The 23,393-nt window shown below is 53.8% G+C and overlaps 7 protein-coding genes across 7 annotated transcripts; 4 read left to right on the top strand and 3 right to left on the bottom strand.

The window, feature by feature from the left end:
- Window positions 1–565: 565 nt before the first annotated feature.
- Window positions 566–2,922, top strand: AB675_5937 (uncharacterized protein; the record flags this gene model as incomplete). Its single annotated transcript, XM_018146187.1, has 4 exons — window positions 566–670; window positions 778–1,467; window positions 1,578–1,690; window positions 2,481–2,922. 4 exons carry the CDS (start codon window positions 566–568, stop codon window positions 2,920–2,922), a joined length of 1,350 nt encoding a protein of 449 aa, XP_017998718.1.
- A 3,282-nt stretch (window positions 2,923–6,204) lies between these two features.
- On the top strand, window positions 6,205–7,053 carry AB675_5936 (uncharacterized protein; the record flags this gene model as incomplete). Its single annotated transcript, XM_018146186.1, has 1 exon — window positions 6,205–7,053. One exon carries the CDS (start codon window positions 6,205–6,207, stop codon window positions 7,051–7,053), a length of 849 nt encoding a protein of 282 aa, XP_017998802.1.
- A 1,664-nt stretch (window positions 7,054–8,717) lies between these two features.
- AB675_5935 (uncharacterized protein) lies at window positions 8,718–11,168 on the top strand (the record flags this gene model as incomplete). Its single annotated transcript, XM_018146185.1, has 1 exon — window positions 8,718–11,168. The coding sequence occupies one exon, from the start codon at window positions 8,718–8,720 to the stop codon at window positions 11,166–11,168; it is 2,451 nt and encodes an 816-aa protein (XP_017998801.1).
- A 471-nt stretch (window positions 11,169–11,639) lies between these two features.
- On the top strand, window positions 11,640–13,319 carry AB675_5934 (uncharacterized protein; the record flags this gene model as incomplete). Its single annotated transcript, XM_018146184.1, has 1 exon — window positions 11,640–13,319. The coding sequence occupies one exon, from the start codon at window positions 11,640–11,642 to the stop codon at window positions 13,317–13,319; it is 1,680 nt and encodes a 559-aa protein (XP_017998655.1).
- A 1,076-nt stretch (window positions 13,320–14,395) lies between these two features.
- AB675_5933 (Chromatin structure-remodeling complex subunit rsc7) lies at window positions 14,396–16,661 on the bottom strand (the record flags this gene model as incomplete). Its single annotated transcript, XM_018146183.1, has 3 exons — window positions 14,396–16,299; window positions 16,403–16,501; window positions 16,577–16,661. 3 exons carry the CDS (start codon window positions 16,659–16,661, stop codon window positions 14,396–14,398), a joined length of 2,088 nt encoding a protein of 695 aa, XP_017998834.1.
- Window positions 16,662–19,798: 3,137 nt separating this feature from the next.
- AB675_5932 (uncharacterized protein) lies at window positions 19,799–21,167 on the bottom strand (the record flags this gene model as incomplete). Its single annotated transcript, XM_018146182.1, has 4 exons — window positions 19,799–20,399; window positions 20,453–20,487; window positions 20,541–20,963; window positions 21,015–21,167. 4 exons carry the CDS (start codon window positions 21,165–21,167, stop codon window positions 19,799–19,801), a joined length of 1,212 nt encoding a protein of 403 aa, XP_017998684.1.
- A 267-nt stretch (window positions 21,168–21,434) lies between these two features.
- AB675_5931 (uncharacterized protein) lies at window positions 21,435–23,150 on the bottom strand (the record flags this gene model as incomplete). Its single annotated transcript, XM_018146181.1, has 1 exon — window positions 21,435–23,150. The coding sequence occupies one exon, from the start codon at window positions 23,148–23,150 to the stop codon at window positions 21,435–21,437; it is 1,716 nt and encodes a 571-aa protein (XP_017998652.1).
- Window positions 23,151–23,393: the final 243 nt, after the last annotated feature.

Here is a 23,393-nt window from a genome sequence, read left to right as displayed (position 1 = left end):
CGTATCAGATCCCAGGGAAGTCCGCCCCGTTCTGGACGCGAGGTCATCCGGCGACCAGTGAGATGCGGGCATTCTTTGCTCAGTAAGACTGTGCTTGAGTGGGTTTGCGGATATAGTCGAATTACGAAGGAAGTAATACTGAACGGTGATTGAGGTTCAGGAAGGCCTCGATGGCCTATGACGTATGGCGCTCTCCACAGTTCTGGTGGAAGCGAACTCCGAAAGCCTCAGAAATCTACGACAGCAGGCCTCCCTTGATGTCCTTTACAGTCGATAAGACGATCCTAACACAGACGTCGTTAGTCTTGCCCAACATACAGGTCGCATGGAGGGTAGCACTACCAGAATTTTCGCTCAAGACGGAAAGTACTCTTAGAGACTGGCTAGATTGCTCATCTTCAGCCACGACCAAGACACCAAACCAACGCTTAGCAAGCTTGATCATGCTTACATACTCTAAACTGCGCGTATCGACCAAGGGCGTCAGTCAGAAGCCCTTTCGAAACTCTCTGGGGCTCGAGTGCGGTCATAGTGAAGTCCGGCCGGGAACTCGCTCTCGACGAAGATGTATGGCCTGATCTGGGTCGACGACAAGGTCCTCTCAGAGAACTCGAAAGTCTTGCAGGAGCTGCGTGATCACAAGCAACTCACAGGAAGGCCGCTGTATCCTGTGTTGTCGCCTGAAACTTGTTCGAAGGCTATACTGAATGCTGAACCATGATGTTGGCCGCCTTCGGAGTATAGATATACTTTCGGCTTCATGCTAATTTGACGTAGGAGGCAAACTTACCAGTCGTCAGCGTGATTCACCTCCACTTCTTCGAGTTCTTTTGCAACCTCAGACTCAACGACAAGGGTACATTGACGCCTGCCGGAGGGCGCCTCGGCGCAGAAGCTGTGACATCGACGCCACTGCCGATTCTCGCAAATGCGATTCTAGCAATAATGACCCACCGACCAGTGCCAGCAGCTCGGTACTACCGCCTGCTCAACGACTCGAGCGACAATCTCGCCAAGGCATCACTGTCCACGCTGACCACGCCACAGGCACAGAAGTTCCTCGGGTCATTCCTTGCTGGTGTCTTCACAACGCTCACCGCCCTCCTCGTCTTGTATCCACTTGTGGGCAGGCACCTTCTCTCATCGCATCTCTGCGTCAGCCCATACATCCAGCAGCTCACCTTCACACCACATCCCGAGTACGCAAATCTATCACATAGCTATGATGCGCTGTGGGAGGACATGCTGCCTGCAAATGGTGGATTCCTGATCGATAAGGCGACTGGGCGTAGTGAGGGCATCACGATGTTCCATCAACTGCATTGCCTGCAGCTGTTGAGGATTGGGCTGCAGAGAGGTCATGATGATGGCATGGGCAGGGGAAGTGGACATGTGACGGATGGGAAGGGGCAGAATATGCATGCGAACGATGAGCATTACCTGCATTGTCTGGACTATCTGCGGCAGGTACGGTTTAGTGATTCCACCATATACATGCCACTTGCGCCTTCCTTCTCCTATGCTGCTGCTAAGTGGCGTTGACCCGCGCGACTGATCTGCTGACTGCTATGGAGTAGACAAGTCTTTGTATGGCCGATAGTACGATCGAGAAGACCATCGACAGGAAGAAGCCGGGCAGGAAGCTGGTGGATGGCTACGTCACACATCGATGCAGTGACTCTCGACGACTGTATGATCTGGTAGCGGCCCATTCGTTGGCAGGATGAGCTGAGTCGGACATAAACTTCGTGCACTCAATACATCCTGTCATAACACCCTGTGGGACGGAACATAATTCATTGAAGTCATTCGACCCCTCAAATAGACACCTCGATCGAGCAAATTATGCCAACTGCAGCAAAGGAAAGCGCTCGCTATGTTTGCTTGATACCTGGTACTTGGTATTCATCACAACGATCGCCAAGACGAGTTACCGCATCAGGCGTAGCCAGTGCTATTCTTGTGCATTGATACGTTACTTTTAAGCGAATACGTTCTTGCTAGCAAAGTGAATACAAAATTGGTTCGCCATAGACACACATAGAACACACAGGCAGAACCCTTCCAAAGCAAACAGCAGTCAGGCCGCCGAAGCAAGCCCTTCTCCACCATATCCACCATACCAATCTATCGCTGTTGAGAAATGACAGCCTACAAGACCCTCCTAGCCCAAGTCCTCGACGCCGCATCTACCCTCTCTCCAACACACATCTTCTACCTCGAAAAGAACTCCCACTTCAAGCGCCAGCACTCCTCAATTTACGACTTGACCTCCCACTTACTCTCAACATACCAAACCGACGGCTAGGTCACGGACACTTTCCTCGACTCCACTCAACGTGTCCACCGCGCGAATCCCGCCACGCAGCCAACCTGGCGGGTTGAGCGGCCGAATTGGTACAGCGATGCTTCACTGACTGTAGTTGGTGGAGATGATGGTGTGGTGGTGGCGAAGATGCATGCCCCGACACTCTCCATAGGGACCACGAAGATCACCTTCCCAACCACGCTAGTCGCTCCATCAGGCGGCGGCGATATCGACACCGCCGAAACTATAGCGCAGCAGCAGCACGAAATAACCTTGACCCCAGCAACGATGACGACCACGCGGAGGGATTCGTCAAGGAGAGCGTGCCATTTGTGCGGGCGTCTTCCGCTCCATCGACCCCGGCGGATGCAGGAAAGAAGCCGGATCGTGGTTCCTTTTCCCTGTTCCGCTCGAGTGGAAGCGGCAGCGCCGGAAAGAAGATCGAGATTGCACGCTACCAGAGCTTCAGTGGGAAGTATGAATTGGGCGGCGTGTTGGTCGCGGACTCGCGAGAAGTTCAGGGTGGAAATGATGGAATGCTGATTGTGGTGCTGACGCTTGTCGGACTGTTGAGCGCGAAGGAGAGTTTCAATCGTGTTAGCGCTCAATCGTGATTGTTTTTGGTTTGATGGCCGGCAATTGGTGGTAGAGATGTAGCTTTGCAGTTAGAATGTGAAGCCCTCCGAAGTCTGAAGCGACGATCAGGCCATCATGACCGAGTCCGATTGAAGCTCGCCATGATCGAGTGCAGGACAGGCAACACACCTACATCACTGAGCAGTGGTCAACACTGTAGAGTTGGGTCATTAGTCACTTAGATTGTAAGCATGATGTCTGAGACAATGCGAGCCGAATGACACTAGTCAAAGTCCACGCAAGTATTTGTCTCGTAGACTGGAGCACACAGTACAGCGGTCATTGGGAGGTCTGGTGGACGACAAATGGATATCCCTGAATGCCCGTCAAAGCTCGCTATCGGTCGGAGAGACAGGAACGCACTGTCTCTGGTTGATTTCAGCCCGCAAGTCGCGCCTTGGCTCAGCAAAGTCTTGTTGTCGAGAGTCATCGTGCGACTGTTTTCTCTCTCGATCCAGCAGCACCTGCAACCATGTTTCGGGTACGAACAGCATCAGCTGCCATCATGCGCTTAGGTGCGGCACCGAGATGCACTAGACATCCAGCTGCAGCTGTCAAAATATGATGCCATGCCGGAAGAGCACGAAGCGATTTGGTGTAGCGGTACCTGCATGCACGATGCGGTCAAGAAAGCAAGGCATTTCCGAAAGATGGAGAGTTGAAGGCAGGTTTTAGTTTGGAGATGTACCTGCCAAAGTTCTCTTGCACCGCCACTGCGCCTCACTTCAGTACACGTTGCTCTTCTGGGCAGGCACATCCAGAATGGAGCAACTACCGACTCGCTTAAGTGGCTGAGCACGGCGAAGATCTCGCTGAAGCCGATGACCTAAGAACTCGTGACCGGCTGCTTGGACTCACCGCACATTTGTGTCCTCGGCCTTGTCATGTGCAATGTATTCTTGTCTACAGCAACGGAGTCAACCTCATCCGAAAGAGGCGTATGTGCCGTACTGCCGTGCTTTCATGCATCTGACTGCATGCACGTGCACGACATGTCGCTAAGGGTCGTCGTCATTACACAGCATCATCTGATGCGAAATCGAGAATTGAAACAAATTGAGAGCTTCCGAGCGCTTGCTGCAACGCCGTTCGCGCAGTGTTCCTGCCTACACTTCCAAGACATGGAGGAGAGCCAGCTTATAACGGCCGGCCTGTTGTGCGACTTCGCAGTCACCTGACTAGACTTTAACTCGAGGACATTTTGTACGTTGCAGCCAATCGCGACGGAGAGCAGGGATCATTATTCTAGGTGGGGATATCTGGGATCTTTAGTCTCTTGTCAGACCACGAATCAGATGTCGCATTCTTGTGAATACCAGGATGCCATCAGCTGCCTTCCGCGAGCTAAGCTGGTCAGTTCTTCAACATTTCTCATCGACTGGTCATGCGCCGATACCAGACCAAAGCCTTCTGTCTGACACTGCATGTTCCCCCAGTCTGTGCTTGACCACTCGAACCAGTTCAACGGCTGTTGAGAAGCCCTCCGGAAGTCTGCCACAACCCGTTGGAGCATGTCCCTTTGATGGTTTCGTTGAAACGGCTACGGCCTGCACCGACGCATCCCGCTCTTTGGGATCGATCAAATGGGAGCGTGGACATGGTCTTGAGATCCTTATCCATGAGACAATCGACCTTAGTACGGGGTAGGCTTTTGTAGCTGTCGGCGGCAACCGCGTGTAGAGATTCGCGGATGCTTCGAACTTCAGGATGTATGATTGACGCCAGGGGTCTTGGGGCTGGCGCAAACCTTTGCGTTTACGTGGACGTTGATCGTAGAATTGATCGGACGTTTCATCTCCAAGGGGACAAGTGAGGGAGCGCCATCTGCTTGCTCGTTGCCGGAAGGCAACTGTTGTCGAGATTGTCCATGCAAACTCACCACAAACTGGGGTCCTTGTCCGTGAGATCAGCAGCCGCCAGGCACTGTTTGCCTTTCGGAAACGAAGGACAGGAGGATTAGGCTGGCCCGAGCTTCTGGAAAGATGTCAAACAACTCTTTCCGGGCCTTGATCGAGAAGAGCCATAGGGCGAAGTCAGTGATTTCGGACCCTTGACCAAGAACGCGCGAGCTGCATCTAGAGGAGATTGTACATCAGCACATAAGACCAACAGGATGTTTCCAATAACCTCGTGCGTATTGGCAATGGCGCTGCTCAATCTGCTACGCAGACAGCCTCATCATCGCAGGAATCGAAGTGATTTCGATTCCGAACTTTTCGCAAAACACAAGCAATCGAGCTGAGCGGCCAACGGCCAGTCAGAGATGATGACACACTGCGAGGGCACGCGTTTGCATATGCAGCTACCATGTAGTCGGAATAGCCATGGTGAGAGGAGCCGGGCGGCCTTCAAGTTGGTGAAAAGGAGATCCATTATCGCCCGTCCCTAAGCTCGAGTCCACAAAGTACAATCGACGTTCATGATCAAAAGACGTAGATGACACAAACAATTGATAGCCTTCGTCAGGCATGCCCAGCGATCGCCCGGGCAAGGATGGGGATTCGTAAAGGTGCAGTAGTCAGTGTTTCCGAGCGTGGCTGAGCCCCGAAAGACTGACCTGCAGCCATGCAGGTCTTTTCTCTTGCTCTTTTTTCGCCTCTTACGCTTCTTTGGGTCTCGCCATCTTACCCACTTGGATGCATATCGTGCTCTCACGCCATGCCCCATCGCGCACGGCTGCAGCCAGCCAGTCATAGCCATGAAGCCGGCTTTTAGGCAGGGTGCATATAAGGTAAACGGCCAGACTCAGGTTCCAGGTTCCTCTTCTTTTGTCGGTCGTCCCCGCCCTATACTACACCCTCCCACCCCTCCCCCTCCCATTCACTACCTACACCTCTGGCATACAACCACCAGACTCTCCTCGGCGCGCATACTATTCCGAAGATACGGACCGCCGCAGTAAACACCTCGACTTCACCACTCTCGCCACGCTCCGCCATATAACTGGGATAAACGCCACCACGACACTCACTACGATTTAGGACCCCAAATCTCGTTATTGTTCTTATGTCAGTTTTGTCGACCAAAACGTCCATATAACACACATAATGCCTTCGATATTACTACCCGCATCAGCGGCGGCTTTTGCCCCCAGATCAACATGCAATGTTGTCCTCGGATCAAAGTCAGAACCATGGCTGACAGCCCGGATAAAAGCCGTCAACAAGGTCAAGCGACCACTCAACAGTGTCATGCAAGTGACAAGATGTTTAACAGAACTCCTGTCCTCGCCGAATGCTATATGGTCACTGTGCTCGTTAATGGCCCCGAAGCTGCCTGAGTCAGAGTTGCGCAAAGACTCAAATCCTTTGGTCGAGGCGCTCTTCAACTTCCAACTGGTTCACATCGAGGCCTACGTCGTCCATGTCGACATGGTCTCGCAGAACGAGGTCGCCTTCAAGTTGACTCAGGACACCATCGACTCGTTAGTCGAGCACCACAAGGAGGTCTTCTCAATCGACACTGCCGCCAAGACATGGGCATGGCCCGATAAGGATCAGCAATTGAAGAAGTTGCAGGAAGAGTTTGTGTCGGCCGCGAACAAGTTCGTGTATCGCACAAGCGTGCAAGCGCTCGAGGGTATGGAAGAGGAAGGTGCTGGAGAGTTGCTGTGTGGCAGGAGTGAGGATGTCAGATCTGCCATCACAAATCTCTTCGTGCCTCTCCTCCCACCGCCTCCACGAGTGGTTGACATTGTCCGGCCAACGCCGCTGCTACCTAGCTCCACAACTACAGAGCAATGGTGGCCTTCGCAGCACGTTCAGGCAATTCAACCCGCACCGGTCGAGGCATGGAAGATTGTACCATCAAGTCCAAGCCCAGTGTCATCTTGTGACTCACATCACAATATGTGGCCTGTGGTCAGTGCACAAGATGTGTCACTTCCATCGCCGACACCCTCATACAGCAACGCATTCAGCTCGCCTGCCTACACAACGACGACGTACTACAGCACACCGGCTTACACAGTGCCAGTCTCGGCCGCTTTCAGTGCGCTTCCTTTACCAAGCACATTGACTCAGCAGCCATGTAGTACTTCGGCGGCTATCAGCACCTTCGGATGGGATCGTTACAATGAGTATACGATGCCATACGCGACTGCTATGTGATCCAGCGACCAGCGACCTCCGGGACTTTCCTCAATTCTATCCCATCGGGCTACCTCATACCAGTAGGCACAGCTCAATGTGACCATGCGGCATCGATACAGACGAAAGACGCATGCGAGTGTTACTATCATCGGCATTACATCATGGACGGCGTTACAACATTTTGATCGACTTAGCGACTTACAAGGATACCACTCTGCGACATGACATTTTTGGGAACCATTTGCTTTTTACCAGCAGGCGATTTGATTTTCACAACAGCGATTTCCTTGTGTTGAAACGGCTCCGCACCGACACCCGCGGCAGGATGGCTATTTGCGCTTATTATACAGCAAGTGTCTAGTATAAACCGGATATCCCTGGATTGGATATTTAATATCTCCCGCATTTTCGAAAGAACGGACTGCCTCACGGCTCAAAGAGTTTTTGGAGAATTCTATGCGCGGATGGATTATTTTTCGCCGCGGTGATGATTGTCATGAGAAAATGATTTGACGGCAGGCTAGCTCTGCTTCTTACTCGGCTTCTAATGATCAAGTCACCTGGTCTGCGCCTGGATGTTACACTGGGTGTACATTGTGAAGGAATGCAAGGACAGCGGCACAGGTGGGAGACTGGTTCATCTGGTATGGACAGTCTACCGCCTTGCTGTGCCTTCTGAATCCTGGACTGAATAAGGAGACCGGCATGCTGGCTTCGACAGAGGCCTCACGTCCGCGACTAGGTTGCATCCGTCTTTCTCGATCTGTGATCCGAGGACGGCGCAACCAGAATTACCCTTTTTCGGGTTGGGAGGATGGAAGGTGCAGTGTATAGGTTCATCACCTATATCTCGACTGGATTCGAGAAAGCCTCGCGGACTCACTGGCTTGGGTCGGAGGAATCAGATGCAGGATACACAGAACAACTCATCTTATATAAAAAAGAACCACACAGAGATTCTACATCTTCTATACATCTCTCGTCTCGTCTGTCCACACTTCCCGTGTGCTCCACTTGTCCTCATGAACCCTAACACACAGATGACATGTTTGAGTCAATCATTTGAAGGACACCTGAGTGGTGCCCTGACGTTCTTCGTGCGCTGTCGCATGCACCGATCGTGCGAGAACCGCTGACGGCGGTTACGAGTAATCGACAAGTCGTCCGAAGTCCCTCACAGCGACACTCGCCAGGACAGAACCGAGCCGAGGCCGCCGACTTTAGGGGCCGAATGGGGCAACAACGAAGTCACCATGCCTAGAACAGCTAAAGTTAGGCTTTGCGGGCGAGGACTCCAACAGGTTGCTGACGTAGGGAAGCTCGGGGGATGATGCTTGCTGGTCAATGCGCGCACGACCTTGATCCATGCAACCAGATCACTTCAGCTCAAGCTGCTTCTTACAAAGAATTGAACACCCCGCTGCCGTGTGTAGAGACACAGAATCGTCAACAACATATGTAGAAGAACGAAAAATCAGCACTATCGCTTCAAGAACCTGTTTTAGAGCTACTATTTGGTGTGAGCATACTAGTACTGACTCCAGCCAAAAGCAAGTGACATCGCTTCCATCTGCTTCAACAGTACCCCGCCGTCGCCCATTGCACCATGACCACAGCTCGAATTCACGGCTCAACAACCCGATCCTGACATCTGATCTCGACTGCTCGGTCTCAACGCGACCATGAGCGTTCTTCACGACGCACTGCGCTCGCTGGGCCCCGCCAAGTTCGAAAGTGATGTACCGACCTCACCAGAAGACCTCGATGGCTACCTCCGGGGCATCTTCGACGATGCGCAGCTCGTGCTGGACACGATACCGATCGGGGCGCCCGATGCCTCCCCGGGCACCCGTATGAGGTCGCACACAGTGTCTGCGTCAAACGCATCCGAAATGTCGGCATCTGTCGCCCGCAGTGACCCTCCTGCTCCAGACCGCATTGCGCTACAGAAGGAATGGGGAAAGCCTATAAAGATCGGCCAGAAAGAGAACCCACTGGGCATGTCAGTGTACAAAGCGGCAGGTAAGGATGGTCGAGGAGCTTGGTTTGCGAGGCGGTCTGTGCATGAAGGTCTGGGTTTCGATCGGTTCATGAAGGCATTTGAGACGGAATTTCCGACGTCCTTGGCTGTGCAAGGCGCTCCTGGTGAAGGCAACGTGAGAGGCATTGGAGCAGAAACGAGAGTTGTTGACATCACTACGCCGCACCTGGGCAAAGTGCAGGTCTACCGGCTGAGTGCTCAATTTCCAGGACCGACGACGCCTCGAGACTTTGTGACGTTACTGTTGACTTCGACCAAAGCGCTCAAGCCGGCAAAGGAAGGCGAGCTGGTTCCGAGACACTACATGATCGTCTCCAAACCCTGTGACCACCCGGAAACCCAACCTCGAAGTGGCTTCATCCGTGGCCAGTACGAGTCGGTGGAGTTTATTCGTGAGATACCTAGGAAGTTGAAGGCGTCCGCCTCCCAGACTGATCTCAGTCATGGTGGTCATCAGAAGCATGGCCATCACAGTCTAGAGCACGACGTCCCCGTTCAGAACGCCGAGAAACACAACACCCTAGCTCCTGGCCAAGATCATCGCTCACGAGACCCTTCGCCAAGTGGCAGGAAACGCAGCCATACCGTCGATGTGCCCGAGAACCACCACCGAGCTAGCGGGGATCAATACGATCCCGATGAGAATCCGGTCGAGTGGATCATGGTCACCCGGAGCGACCCTGGCGGAAGCGTGCCTCGGTTCATGGTCGAGAGAGGAACGCCAGGTAGTATCTGTGCTGATGCGGTAAAATTTCTGGACTGGGCATGCCAGCAAGATGATGACGACGCCGACTCACCGGAGACACCACGGAGACCGTCCGTGCCTTTCAGACGAGAAAGTGCTACGAGCTTCGCAAACCAGAAACATCTGCTTCGAGTCAACGAGGAGACAGAAGCCTTTCCAGACGCCCCTGATACCACTATCACTGCTCCGACGCCGGTCACCTCACAAAATCCAGCAGAATCTGCAGGGTTATTTGCCACTGTCGCAGGTGCTGTCTCAGCATACGCACCGCAAGCAGTCCAACAATATCTGCCTCTAGGATACGCAGACTCCACAGCTCCTTCACAAGGCATAACCAGAAATTCAACAATGGCTACAACCACCGACGACAATGACGACGCCTCATCCACCATCTCCTCCTCCCTCTCATTCGCATCCGCCGACTCCCACCTCTCCGGCGACCAGGTCCCAACTTCTCCAACCGCCAGCCTAACCTCTTCCCTCTCAAAGACAAAGTCACCACAGACGCCGCACGAGAAAGAACTAGCCAAGCTCTCTGCCCGCCGCGCCGCCTTGGAGCAGAAACACGCCGCCACCGTCGCAAAACTATCCAGCCAGAAATCCGAGAACACCGAGAAGGAAGCCGCCGCCATAAAGAAGGCCGAGGAGAAACACACCCGCGAGCTGAAGAAGCAGGAAGAGCGGTACCAGCGCGAAGTTCAGAAACTCCAGGAACGCAAAGAAAAAGATGCGAAGAAAATCGAAGCGCGCAAGAAGCGCCAGGGCGAAAAGGACGAGAAAGAACGCCTCAAACGGGAACGCGACGAATTGAAAGAGAAAATCGACGTGCTTGAGCGTGAACGCGACCTCTTCATGAAACAAGTTGGGGAGTTGCAGAAGGAAAACACGAATCTGGCTGCGCGGCTTGGGCGGTATGAGTCTAATAGTGACCTTACAGCGCGAGATTCGGACTCGGCGAAGTCTTCGACGGCGCGGCTATCCTCGTCTTCAAGGTCGAGCACGCCTGTGCCTTCGGTGCCATCCAGCTCCTCGAATCTAGCCTCGTCTAAAAGCCTAGGTGAGCAGCCGAGTTTGAGGCCACAGCTTGGTGCGCATCAGCGGACTGCGTCGGAAGATCATTTGTACACGAGATCTTTGGCGCAACAAGATAAGCAGCCAGGCGAGGGGCAAGCGAAGGAGAGCTTTGGGAACAAGATGAAAGCGGTGACGTTCCATGCGATGGGCATGAATGAGGATGGAAAGGAGGGTGGGAGTAGAAGTCGAAGTGGGAGTCTGTTCCGGAAGAAGGAGAAGGAGGAGAAGAAAGCGGGAAAGGTTGACGGAGCGGCTGCAGCGACAGAGACTTGAATATGGGTCCGGCGTGGATTAACAATATATTTGTGTGTATATATGGATCATCTAATGCCAGAGGTCTAAACGTTGTATGCAGCGGAACAGCGACGTAGCTGCTTCTGGGACAGCTCGTACGCAGAGACTTGGCCAACCTTCGTATACTCATTGCATATTGTAGGGCAGGCACAACTGGAGCCAAGATGGGTCGACGTCTCTGTTGTACACAGAGACGGACCGATTGACTGCCAAGTCGGAACGTGGACGCCTTGTGTGCCTTCGCCAGAACTCTCACACAGCCACCATTTCCCCGTTGCAATCACCCTTCAAAGTCCCTGCCAGGGGCCAAAAATACATTTAGCAGTAATCGTTCCATCTGAAACGGTCCGTGGTTCTAACGGTCCGTTGTTCACATATGATGTTGCCGCGTCTCTCACAGAAATCAGGTAGGTTCGTCTCATCCATCTCTACCTGTCCAAACTGCCAACCATGTCAATCCGCATCTTCGTGAACAACTACGACCCCAACACGACCGTCCTGCCCACCAACACAACCCTCACCGGCTATATCGAAGTCACAATCCGCAATGCCTCGCATCGTGCCTCCCTCACACAGCTTCCCCTCGTGTTCTACGGCCGCTCCAAAGCCACCATGACCTACAGCGAGTCGACGGGTACCGGCAACGATCACCGCACACACAAACACTACTTCAGCAGCAAAGCTCTCCTTTTCTCCCACAGCTACACCCTCACCAACCCCACCTTCACCCCCGCCGCCTCCCGCCGCGGCGAAGACGGCGGCATCCTCACCTTCCCCTTTTCGTGCCTTATTCCCACGCACACGGAGCCATGCCCGCCAGAAACCACCGATCTGCACCGCGCACACGTCCTGAATCCGCGGCCACCGATCTTCCCCGGAAGCCTAGGCTACGACCCACCCGGCACAGGCCTTCCATCCGCGCCACTCCCAGACACCTGCCTCGACTTCCACGATCACATCTCCAACGCCAGCTCAACCACCTGCTCCGCCTCGATCCGCTACTCGCTCAAAACCGAAGCACCGGGAGTCTCAACCAAGTCCAAGCTTTGGATGGGCGATGCCGAAGAGCGCGCGGACGTCGCCATTTACAATCCCATCTCCTTTCCCTCGGGTCCGCAGCCGCAGATCAGCTTCTGTGAGGTGAGGTATGAGGCAACGGCACGTTCGCTGCGTTTGCTTGCGAGCCACGGGAAGGAGGCCCAGAGAAGGCTGAGTTTTCGGGAGAGTATGCGGAGTGTGTTCCAGAAGGGGAAGTTGCCTTTCGTGACGCTGGGGTTGAGGATGAGCGTGCCGGACGTGTTGATGTTGGACGGGCCCGATGATCAACCAATTCCGATACGAATCGGGGTGGCGAGACTTGCGGCGGGAGTGGGTGGTGAATACGCTGGGTCTGATGATGAGAAGGGTTCGCGATCACGTTCGCGCTCGCCTACCCCGAATCCCAGCGCCACGCAGGGATGGGACAGCAGTAACGGCTACGACAACAAAGACCCTATGCAACAGCAACAACCTCCCACGATCCAAGGTCAATCATCGCAGTACTCAACACGCCCCAACGAGAAAGTCCAGTATCCTCAATACCTCTCACCAAATCCCGGACTACAACCCCAGCGACACCAGGACGATCAAATTCCCAACCCAGCAATCCGACTGACCCGCCTCACGCTTTCGCTGGTCTCCCTCAACTCACTCCGAGGCAACGCTTCTGACCCGACCAACGACCCCTTGGGCACGGAATACCACTCCAACCCGCGCTATCACCCCAACATGACCTTCGTCTCATTCAAGTCCGCGCCCGTATTTGACTGGGAGCCCTCCAAAGATCCTTCGCAACAAGTCTTCCTGCGTGTCTCGTCCGACCAGCAACAAGATTATATCGACATTGGACAGGTACTGGGCATCACCACATCCGACCTACGAGCCGCAGGCGGGAATGTTAGGGCCATCGGCGCGAACAGCGACGGGAGTCTGCAAGCGGGCTTCAGCACGCCGAACTGGTCGCGCGAATGGATGCTGGAATGGGAGGTACGTGTGGAAGTAGCAGGCGACAAGGAGATCAAGTGGAAATGTCGGGCGGGAAAGGAAGGGCCAGGGGAGGGAGGTGTTGGTGTTGGGCTTGTAAGAAGGTAGGATGATGGGTCTCGGGATGAGGCGTCGACTGATGATGGGAGGGCCGTTGAAGGGTTGCGAGGGAGTGACGGCGAGCGGGAGGTAAAAGAGCGTGTCGATCAATAGTGTGATACTATAAGACTCTTGGCGGCCGCCACAGCCTGCAGTCCTCTTCCACAGAGTCCGCCCCACAAGAATCATGATGTACTGAAAGTAGTGGAATTAGTAGAGTATATGGATATGGATGCAAATAACGAAATGCAAAGTGTGCCACATGCTCACAGCCCCGGAGGCCGCCCCAAGGCTATAGACTGGTATCAATAATGTTCACTCAAGAAGAAGTGCCTCACAGGGCGCCCTCTGTGTATGCAAATGTGTGCCGCTGTGTGTGGCGCTGGCCAAAAAATATGCAGTATGTGCTTTCTTCCTCTCCATTCAAACCCCTCAGAGTCCTCCGAAGGGCCTCAAATAATGCTCACCCAATTCGTCAGGTGGGACTTCCCTCCACGAGCAACTTTTATGTCGTCGAGCGCAATTGACACAGCGTTTACCCGCAGACCCATGAATATCCTTTAAACACGCGAGGCCCGCCCGGCGGCAGCGGTCGCATGCTGGCATCACTGTTGCGCCATTGGGCAATCCTTTTATCTTGATCCACATCGCGTATTCGAGGGGCGTCCATGAGTTGGCATCGGGTTGAGTGGGTTCATCTAAGGGCGACAGCGGCTGCTCCTCCACAGGGAGGACTCTGTGGGCGTCTTGTTGTGGCTGTGGGCCAACATCTCCTGAGGATTCGTCAAAGGGCTGCGGCGGCTGCTCCTCTACAGGGAGGACCCTGTCGGCGTCTTGTTGTGGCTGCGGGTCAACATCTCTTGACGACCATTTTGGAACCCGAGGGACCTCCTTTGCCTTATCGGGCAGAGTCCTCCTGGTGGTCCCACTGCTAAGTTCGAAGACTTCCTCGTCAGATCGCCGCACCCTCGCTTCCAAAGCAGACATCGAGTCATTGTTCAACGGGCGTAGATCCGACTGCCTCTTATTTATTGCGCGCAACCTGTTGTTCACAGCGCGGAGGCCTTCATCCTAGTTTGGCTCCGTTAGCCCATTCTACGAGCCGTCATTCCAGTCTGGCTCCGTAAGCCCATTCTACGAGCCGCCGTAAGGCCATTGTTGACCAGCACCCTGACCCTGCTGCTGCTGTGGCCACCCTTGTTGTCCCGGCTGACCTTGTTGCTGCTGCTGCATGAACTGCGCTGGTTCATTCCTCCCCCGTACATGTTCGCCTGCTGCCTCGCCATCGGGTTCAGACCAGGGTAATTGCCCGCATTCATAGCCTGTAAGCCCATGCCAGGCCCAATGAGGTGCTGACCACCCATGTTCTGAGTCTGGCCCTGCATCATAGCCATCTGCGGCGGCTGCATCTGGTTCGCGGCAGCATGAGGCGACGGATGACCAGACATGGCAGGCGAAGGCATCTGATTCTGGTTCATGGCCGCGTACTGGCCAGAGCTCATTCTATGCAGCGGAGGCTGTGAAGGCGGACCACCCCAGGACGAATGTGCTGCTGCTTGTTGCTGCGACGTGTGGGGAGAGAAGTTGCCAGCGTATTGTGGCATGCCGCCGGGCGTTTGTGATGACATGGATAGATTGGAGGACGATCGTTGGAATTGCTGGTGTTGAGGCGTGTTGAACTGTGATGCGTTATCGCGACCGTAGGTGCTACCCATCGAGGGCTGTCGCGACGGGGACTGGAGTGGGTTCGTTGGCATAGCGAATGAGGGAGGATTCATTGCTTGGGTTGTTGCTGTGTTGCTGGGTGCTTGTGTGACGGACAGATCATTACTCGTACCATCAGCGCCGAAGGGATGAGAGGCAGAGAAGTCGCGAGCTGTGTTGACGTCAGTGCCTTCTGGCGGAGGCGTAGTAACCGGTGGATCGTGTGGTCGCTGCCAGTATTCCTGTACAATGTTCCGTCGATACTTGGCTTGCTGGTTGATGGTTCTACTAAAATCTGCAGCATGTGTTGACTGTCCAGCCATCTCGGCTTCCGAACTCGGTCGAGTCAAGTCCATATATGGCGGTCCTGTGAGATCTTGCCGTGGTCTTTGTACGTCTCGGTATTTGGGGTCGTGGGTGTAATCGAAGCTAGGGATTATGCCCATCTGTGGTGCCATGCTGTGGAAGCCCATCGGACCATACTGACCCACTGAAGTGTAGACAACGTCTCCATATGCGCTGAGCTGCCGTGCGCTGAGTTCCTGTGCCTGCGCTGCTGCTGCGGCTTCTCTGGCTCGAGTCTGGCCTGGTCGCTTCTCACCAGCGGGATCGTCCTCTGTGAAGCCTTGCTTTATCGCCTTGGCTTCCCAGTAGTCATCCCGAACGCGACGACCATCTTTGATGACTCGGCTGCCGAATTGTCGGAACATCGATCGCGCAGTGACGACGGCTATTTGACGTGACCTGTAGGAATAAGGCAATATCTCCTCCTGAACAAGCTGCTCTTTCTCCTTAGGACTCGCTATGATCTTAAACAGCGATCGATTCTTGTTGAAGAGCAAATAGCTGTCGCGGTACTGCAGTGTTCGCGCACACTCCGTCGCAAGCATGAACAGCTTCTCGCCGCGTCCAGGAAGCTTGAATGTCCGTATCTTGTAGTCGCGACCGCCTTGTAGGTAGCCCATGGTGTCCACCTTCTTTTCGCCATTCTCGTCGAAGTCGCGCGCAACATATTCGTCGCCCTCTGGTCCCAGCTGGTCTGTTGTGTGATCTCTTACAGTAGGTAGAGCTTTAAGGGTGGTTGGTTTCTGTGGCGTTGTCCGTGGTGGCGATGTCTGTGACCCGCTGCCGGAAGGAAGTCCTTGCGACTTCATGTGAGGTGTTTGTGATAGGTCGGGTGATATCTGGCTGGCAGGCGTAGGTAGTGAGTCGGCATGGCTGGTGTAGTCACCTGAGGTACGAGGTGTTTTGGGTGGCCGACCACGCTTCCGTGGCTTCGTGTCATCTGCATCGCTAGTCAGCGCATTGATCTGAGATTGATCTATCGTCGGACGCGATTTGCGACGCGGTGCGACAGCAATATGTGCTGTGAAAGGACTCAGACATACCATCATCGCCTGTGTGCAGGTAGTCGCCATATCCGGGGTCCGGAGATCTACTACGCTTGAGACCACGCGACGAGGGGTCGATGGCATTGCCGGTCAGCGCTATATGAGGTCAGCATGATGTCTACATGGATGCGCAAGGTCATAGACGTGACCAGGGAGGGTAGCAATGCTTACGATTGAGCGCTGATGGATCAATGGTACCGTCGCTCATCTGGGCGACACCATTAGTAGGCTGATGGGTGGTCGAGTAAATAGACATCTCCAGGGTGTGGGAGGCGAGATGTAGGGTGCGATTCTGTTTGGGACCGAATATCACATCAGAGTGGCATCGGACAGGCTGTCGTGGGTGAGGTGACTCGGTCGCGCAAACCTCAGGGTGCCTGCGTGAGGTAAAACGAGCTCCTGGGATGTGCGACAGTGGTAGCCGCGGGTAGGACGTGTGCCTGTGGGAGGGTGTGTGCCGATCCTAAAGTGTGGTGGGAGGCGAGGATGGTGGTCCGCTGGTTGATATGTTTCCGGCGAATATCACCACAAGGTACCGACCCTCATCAGCGCGACTCCGAATAACTGGATGCTGGGGACGGAGAGAGTAACACAATTCAGCTGATGGGTCGCGTGGATGTCCGGAGGGTGTAGCGGTGCAGCCAAAAAGATGAAAACAGATGTAGTGGTTGCGATGGTCGATACTCGAAAGGTGCAGGTCGTCAAAGATCGATGGAGCAGGCCGCTATTCAGCTATGTAGCGAGACCTGTCCTGCGCCTGACTCTTGCTCGCTCGCAGTGGAGAAGGCCTATTTGGCCAAGCCCGCAGCGATTGAAGAGAAGACCGTTTTAGCCGGCCTGCCGAGCGAGAGCCGCCTTCCGTCGGCGCTGTAAACTCTGCCACGAGCTGTACTCGAGGCTGGCTTGTCAAAATAGATGTTGACGCGTCCGAGGCAATAGTAATGCTGAAGAAAGGCCGATCTGATTTATTGCTACAGTACGTGTCCGATAGGTGAATCACCGCGCCCGAAGCAGATGTCGGGTCGAGCCTTGCAGCCAGACTAGGTGGTGACGCGGGACCGTACAGACACATACAGTAAGCGATTCGACGGATACATCAGGAAGAGCTCAAGACTCTGGCTCGATGGCGAAAACGTCCTGGTGACTGTACAAAATGCAGCCGTTGATACTACGTTCCTCTACTACGAGCGCATCGATTCGTTCTCGCTACATCAACAACGACGAGAATGTCGTATAAGTGCGCTACTCATGAATGAAGGCGCTGCTAGCTTTGCCCCAGACGTCGCGAGATCTCTGAGGATAGCATATCCACGGCGCGATTTTCCACTCTGCATGACGGGCATGAACGATCTGCTGCAGCGATGCAAGGTACCCTTATGCGCTGGAGCGTCCCGCACTTTAGTCTTACTTCTCTCGCTCGCCTCAATCATGTTTTATCTTCAAAATAATTCGGATAGGCATGATTCGCATCGTCTCTTCTCGTCATCGATGAAACATACGAAAATGGTCTCTCTCGTCAATGCCTCTGAATGACCAGAAACAGCAAGAGGAAAAGCAATAGCGCATGCACAGACCAGGGGGGCACCCTGGACATCATTGACAGCTGTGGGGTCCATGCAAGACATTTGGATGCACGATTGGCCTAAACTTCCAGCTTGAATGGCCTCTGTTCACCAAGCGAAGACGAGCGAGAAAGTGAGACGAACTGTTCTTCTGCTCACGCGAGGCCGAGCGCCAACGAAGGCTTCAGCCGTCGCCCATCGCACTGCCTTCTGCATTCGCCTGAGGTTTGAGGCAAGTAGCATTGAAGAGCTTGGCATCGCGATACTATTATCGCCATTGAAGATGGCTGGAGATGGCGATCCAAGCTGAAGTTTGAGGGGAACTCTAAAAAGTCTGTGCGTAGCTGATCGCCACGGCTTCACCAGAATGCGCAAATATTTCCAATGCATAGATCTTTGCGGTGCGCATTTTCGCAACAATCTTGTACGATGGAAGGGTCATCTGTGCATCATTGGCAATAATGGCACAAAGAGCCGTACTCAACTCATAAGCAGAGCATGTGCGGGTTCCCTGGCTGTCGATTGCAATAGTCTTCGCAAATGGCGACAAAACTTGCTGTGGGGGAGCCGCAAGCCTGCCCGAAATCCGTTGGTGGCTTAAGATCTAAGCCTGTTCAAGCCTTCACGGTCAAAAGCCCGAAGCTGAATGAATAGCGAATGGTTCTGACTTTCTCCGTGCGCGCTGCCGTTTACCGTTTACCGGCTTCGCTTGAGTGTACCTTTCCCAGGAATGCAAGCTGGAACATAGAACAGTCCCCGACAGCTCTTGGTCTATGCTGTCGTCGACAGTGGATGCGCCGTGAATTTTCGACACATGGATAATGACGTTCTCGTTCCGTGGAGCAGACCCCGCGTATTCATGGCTTTAGCAGGGATGCCCTGGCTCAATCTGTCGACGCCAGGTTTCAACAATGCCCATCAGAACTTCAGACGTCGCCTTTGCCGTATCCAGACGAGGTCATCTGCCTGTCGCAGTAGAGAAGCGCTGCCCTTGTGATCTGAGCGGAAGTCAAGCCTTGATCGATGGCCAATGCCACTTAGAACTCGTGCTTGTCATGTCACGGTTTCTGGCAATTCGGCGCAACCCGGATCGCTGATCGAAATGATGCCTCACGTCGTACAGGCATTGCTCAGTTGGAATTCAACACCGCTGCGCTAGTACCCCGTGCCTGTGCTATTCTTGCTAGTCCTCTCGTGCTGACAGACGCAATCTTTGCAACTGCTTGAGCAAATATATGCAGCAATTCGTGGCGCTGATCAAGGTCATTGGGCATGCTGGGCAAGCTTGATGATCTTCGGGCTTGGATCGTGGCATTAAACGCACGGCGCTTGCTGCGGCCCGGCGCATATCTTAACCTCAGGCCACTGCAATGCTTTCTGCACGTCAAAAGCGCCTCCCGAAAAGGAGGCCAGGATTGGCTTACCAAAAAAAGAGAACACAGCCAATGTTAGCCATTGTACATTCTCGTAGCATATGTCTGCCTATGGTTGTCGTCGTCTTGACGTCAGGAATGATGAGAATGTGCTTCCGCAAATGCTGTGCTACGACGGCACAGATCTTGTGTAAGACCCAGTATTATGGCGCGAACCGATCCACGACTCTGGTCGTTCAACCTCGCCTAAGGGGTTCGGCAGGAGATTTGCAATATGAGTAACGCTGACAATGTTCCAAGTCCCTGACATCGGATCTGATGCTGTGCAACGTACGAGTCCCGAATGTCATTTTGACCAGACCCGATCAGCTGAGATTGTGATATGAAAGTACACCTGTCAGAAGCGGCACATATAGCCTGACTTCTTCAATCGAGGCAATCGTATGCCGCACGGTCTTCTACCAGTCCCGGGTGTCGATCATGGCAAGCCAGTTGACAACGGCCATCGCCTTGATCAAATTGCCTTTGAGGTCGAGGTGGACGCTGTCAAACTTGCTGCTCTGTATGCTCATGTTATAGGTGCCAAAGTGTTCGATCCTTCGTTTTGCCGACTCCTCCCGGACACTGTGCTCGAATACCTGCAGGGCTTTGTCACCCTGCGTGAGCATCCACTGGTCTGGCTTGCGAATGCCTGCAGCGTTTGGAGTGACCATCAGCCTAGACCATAGGGACTCTGAGAGGTAAGGAGCCCGGTCGAGAATGCTATGACCAATGCCATCAAGCCAGTTCAAGGTGGCCTGGAGGTCGAGATCGTTCCATAGACCGTGCCCAAAAATGAATGCATATGGCTTCGCCGGCTTCGTTGTGGAGATTAAAGCCCGAAATCGCTCGACTTCGATGGGATCGAGTGGAAAGCGAAGCATGAGCTCAATGACTAGGTCGACTGGCTGCTCGCAAGCAAGCGAGTGCGGATCGTGCTCGAGGACGGAGGAAGTAGAGTAGATGCCCTGTACACTGCAGGCTTTGACGTCCATCTGATGGTTGCAGAAGCATTTGTTCCTGGAGATGGTCAGCTCTCGGAAGTGCGCCAGTGGCTAGAAGGCGATTCTTACATCTCGTCTTCATTGAAATTCCAGTTCGTGACGGCCTCCTCAGGTCAGCATTGTATCCATTTGAAGGACGCCCTAGCTGGAGACTCACGCCATACCCCAGATCCTTCCGCAATAGCACATTGATAGCACCAACGACATGCCTCATCATGCTGTCACCCACGACAATCACCTTCTCAAATCTGCTGATGATTTCACAGACTTCCTCTGTCGTGTACCACCGCATGTCGCAGCCTCGAGGCATGTAAGGAGCGTCAAAGCCCGCCCGCCCGCCTCCAGAGACTGCTGTGAGAAATTCATCACGGCTCGAGCAGAGCGGGCTGAATGGTACATGTAGGTCTTGAGATGAGATCTGACATTCGGAGTGATTGCGATACTTGTAGTTGGCGAATGTGTCGACTATGTCAGGAAGGCGGTACTGCGTGCCTTCTTCGATGGAAAGTGACCGCTTAGTCGACAGGACCTGATTGCCGAATTCTTGAGTGCTGCAGAAAGAATCGCGCGAGGAGCCGCGCTGCGACCAGTCAGTCATGCTTGCTGGCTTCTATGGCGTGTGAGGACTTACTGTGAGTCTGGAAGACCACTCTCGTGCTACGAGACCAGATGTAAATGCCACCACGAATAACGTCAGGTGCACGACTGTCCTAGTAAAGAGCTTTCGTCTGAATCGTCCGTACGCCCTGATGACCGTCTGTTTCGCGCGGCCAAAGATGTGCATTGTGTTCAAGGGTGATGTTGGTCGTGGAGATGATTCATGTGCATGTAAAATCCAAGCAGCGCCCACCCAGACAAGAAAATCCACGATGGCTTATTCCTAAGTGACGCTCAAGTGAAATATTTCAAACCCGCCAACTCGACAGCGAACGATGCCAGATCTTGCGCCATACGCGGCAAAACACACTTATAGCATTCGTGGCCCAGATTCGACTGAGCCTACGAACAGTTCGTCGTGTGGTAACTATCAACATAGTGGTCAGCAAGGACTTCATGCTTGCACTCTCAGAAGTGGCAGCGTCTTCTGCCGTCGCAAGTCGATTTGATGTTCCTCCTCCTGCCACCTCAATACTTCATTCTCCGCCCGCTTGATGGTCGCTCCGCGCCCAAGTCCAGTCCCTAGAATGCCTTGATATTGTTCGGCCTCTTCCTTCCGCCGCCTTGACAATCGCGACATTTGTACTGTCATGTCCTGCCAATTCTTCAGTCCCGTTTCCAGGCATTCTTTACATCGCTCTCGGCCATTCTTTTTGCCTTGCTCATCCATGACCCAGAGCACAGCTTCGGCGGCCTCGACACTGTCGCGCGTCCAACTCAAGCCCTTGATTTTCTCCTTGTCGCCTGACGCGAACAAGATTTCGCCAATGTACGTCATGAGTCCAACTTCTTCGCAAGCTTCCTTCAGCGTGTGGAATGGGCGCTCATCTCCATCTGAAGATATTCTAGGATATGGCTTGTCGAGCAGATAGTTCTTGAGTATCTCAATCCAGGTCCATACCGGATGTTTCTCTGGGCCGATGGTCTTTTGTACCTTCGGCTCCTGAGGCGCAGCAGGCAGTGTCTTCCTTGCTCTGAGAATGCTCAAAAAGACTGCCAGAGCGTCCCTGGAGTTTCCGATTTGTGCTTGATGAACGCCCAGCGCGGTCGTGACTCGGAAGAGGTTGCTCGTCACAAATTCATCCTTTCCAGCATTAATCGCCCCTGTCTTATTGTTGACGACTTGCCCTGCCGACTCAGGGAGCGCTGCGGTACCGATATCAAGCGCCCAGTCGTACATATTTCGGGCAGTATCGTGAAGGCCTTTGAAATCGCACCATTCCGCGTAAGCCAGGGCAGCATCAATCTTCTGACTGCTGCTGAACCCGATAGTGGTCATGATCTTCATATAGTAGACCTCAGGCTGGGCGAATGCGTTTTCAACTTCGTCTTCGTTGGGCACGGACTTGCGCCTACCGTACCGATCTGGCCGCATAGGCTTCGGCCTAGGATTTGAAGGCCCTGGAATGCTTTCTCGTGGATAGAGCATGTCGTCGTTCCCACCCTTCTTTCGAACCATGTCTTCTAGATGTTCTGCTGCATTCGCCGCGCCCATCAAAGCCTGAAAATACCCTCTCCGCCAGGGAATTGACTTCATGCTCACATCAAACCCGGTCCGACCAACACCCGCAACCAGGGTTTCTCCCTTGAGTATATTTTGTCCATCTTGGCTTTCATTCTCAAGACGTTCCAAAAGGTCCTTGAACTCCTTTCCAGCATCGCCCCAGTCAATATAGACCCTCACGCCCTCTCCCTCGTAGCCGTTGGCAATCCAGTGTGCTTTCCGTAACTTCCACCTTGACCAAAAGCTCCAGTCGTGCGGAGTCGGGTATTCGTTCTCGATCTTGGTGTGACTAATGCCTACTTTGAGCCATTCAATTAAAAATACCGCGGTCCAAAAGCCTACACCAATCTTGAGAGCATTCTTTATGCGTTGTTTCCACCTGCCCTTTGCTTCTGTAGTGATATAGCGACTCGTGGGGGTGTAGCCTGTCTTCGGAATCGCCCTCGAGTACAGGAACGGCAGTTGTGGTCGATCAGGAGGTCTTGACAGGCGTAGCAGAGAGGACTTGTTCGCAAAAGGTCGGCGGCCAGAGAAGGCATTTGCGTATATGGAGGGCAAGGTAGCCTGTCGGGGTCGGAGGAAGCAAGTGGGCCGGCAGAGCGCCATCGTGTTGGTGCTCCTACATTGCGGCATACCAGACTGTGCGCTTCGAGTCTGGGCGACAAGCACGCTGTACAGAGTAGCAGCCAGTGCAGAATAAATGATCGCTGGCGTCACGCATGGATGTGAGAGCAGTTGCTTCGTGCCTCAGGCGACCGTACTCCTACTGCGGTCCACAACAGCCACATCGCAGACGCGCTCCGAGACTCGGACCATGTCTACCTGCCTGCCCTCGCTTCGCCTACTCGT

Source organism: Cyphellophora attinorum (genome assembly GCF_001299255.1).
Source record: "Cyphellophora attinorum strain CBS 131958 chromosome Unknown Contig17, whole genome shotgun sequence".
In the NCBI taxonomy this organism is placed as follows: Eukaryota; Fungi; Ascomycota; class Eurotiomycetes; order Chaetothyriales; family Cyphellophoraceae; genus Cyphellophora; species Cyphellophora attinorum.
Note: the sequence above shows the minus strand (reverse complement) of the source record. Positions and strands in the feature narration are given on the sequence as shown.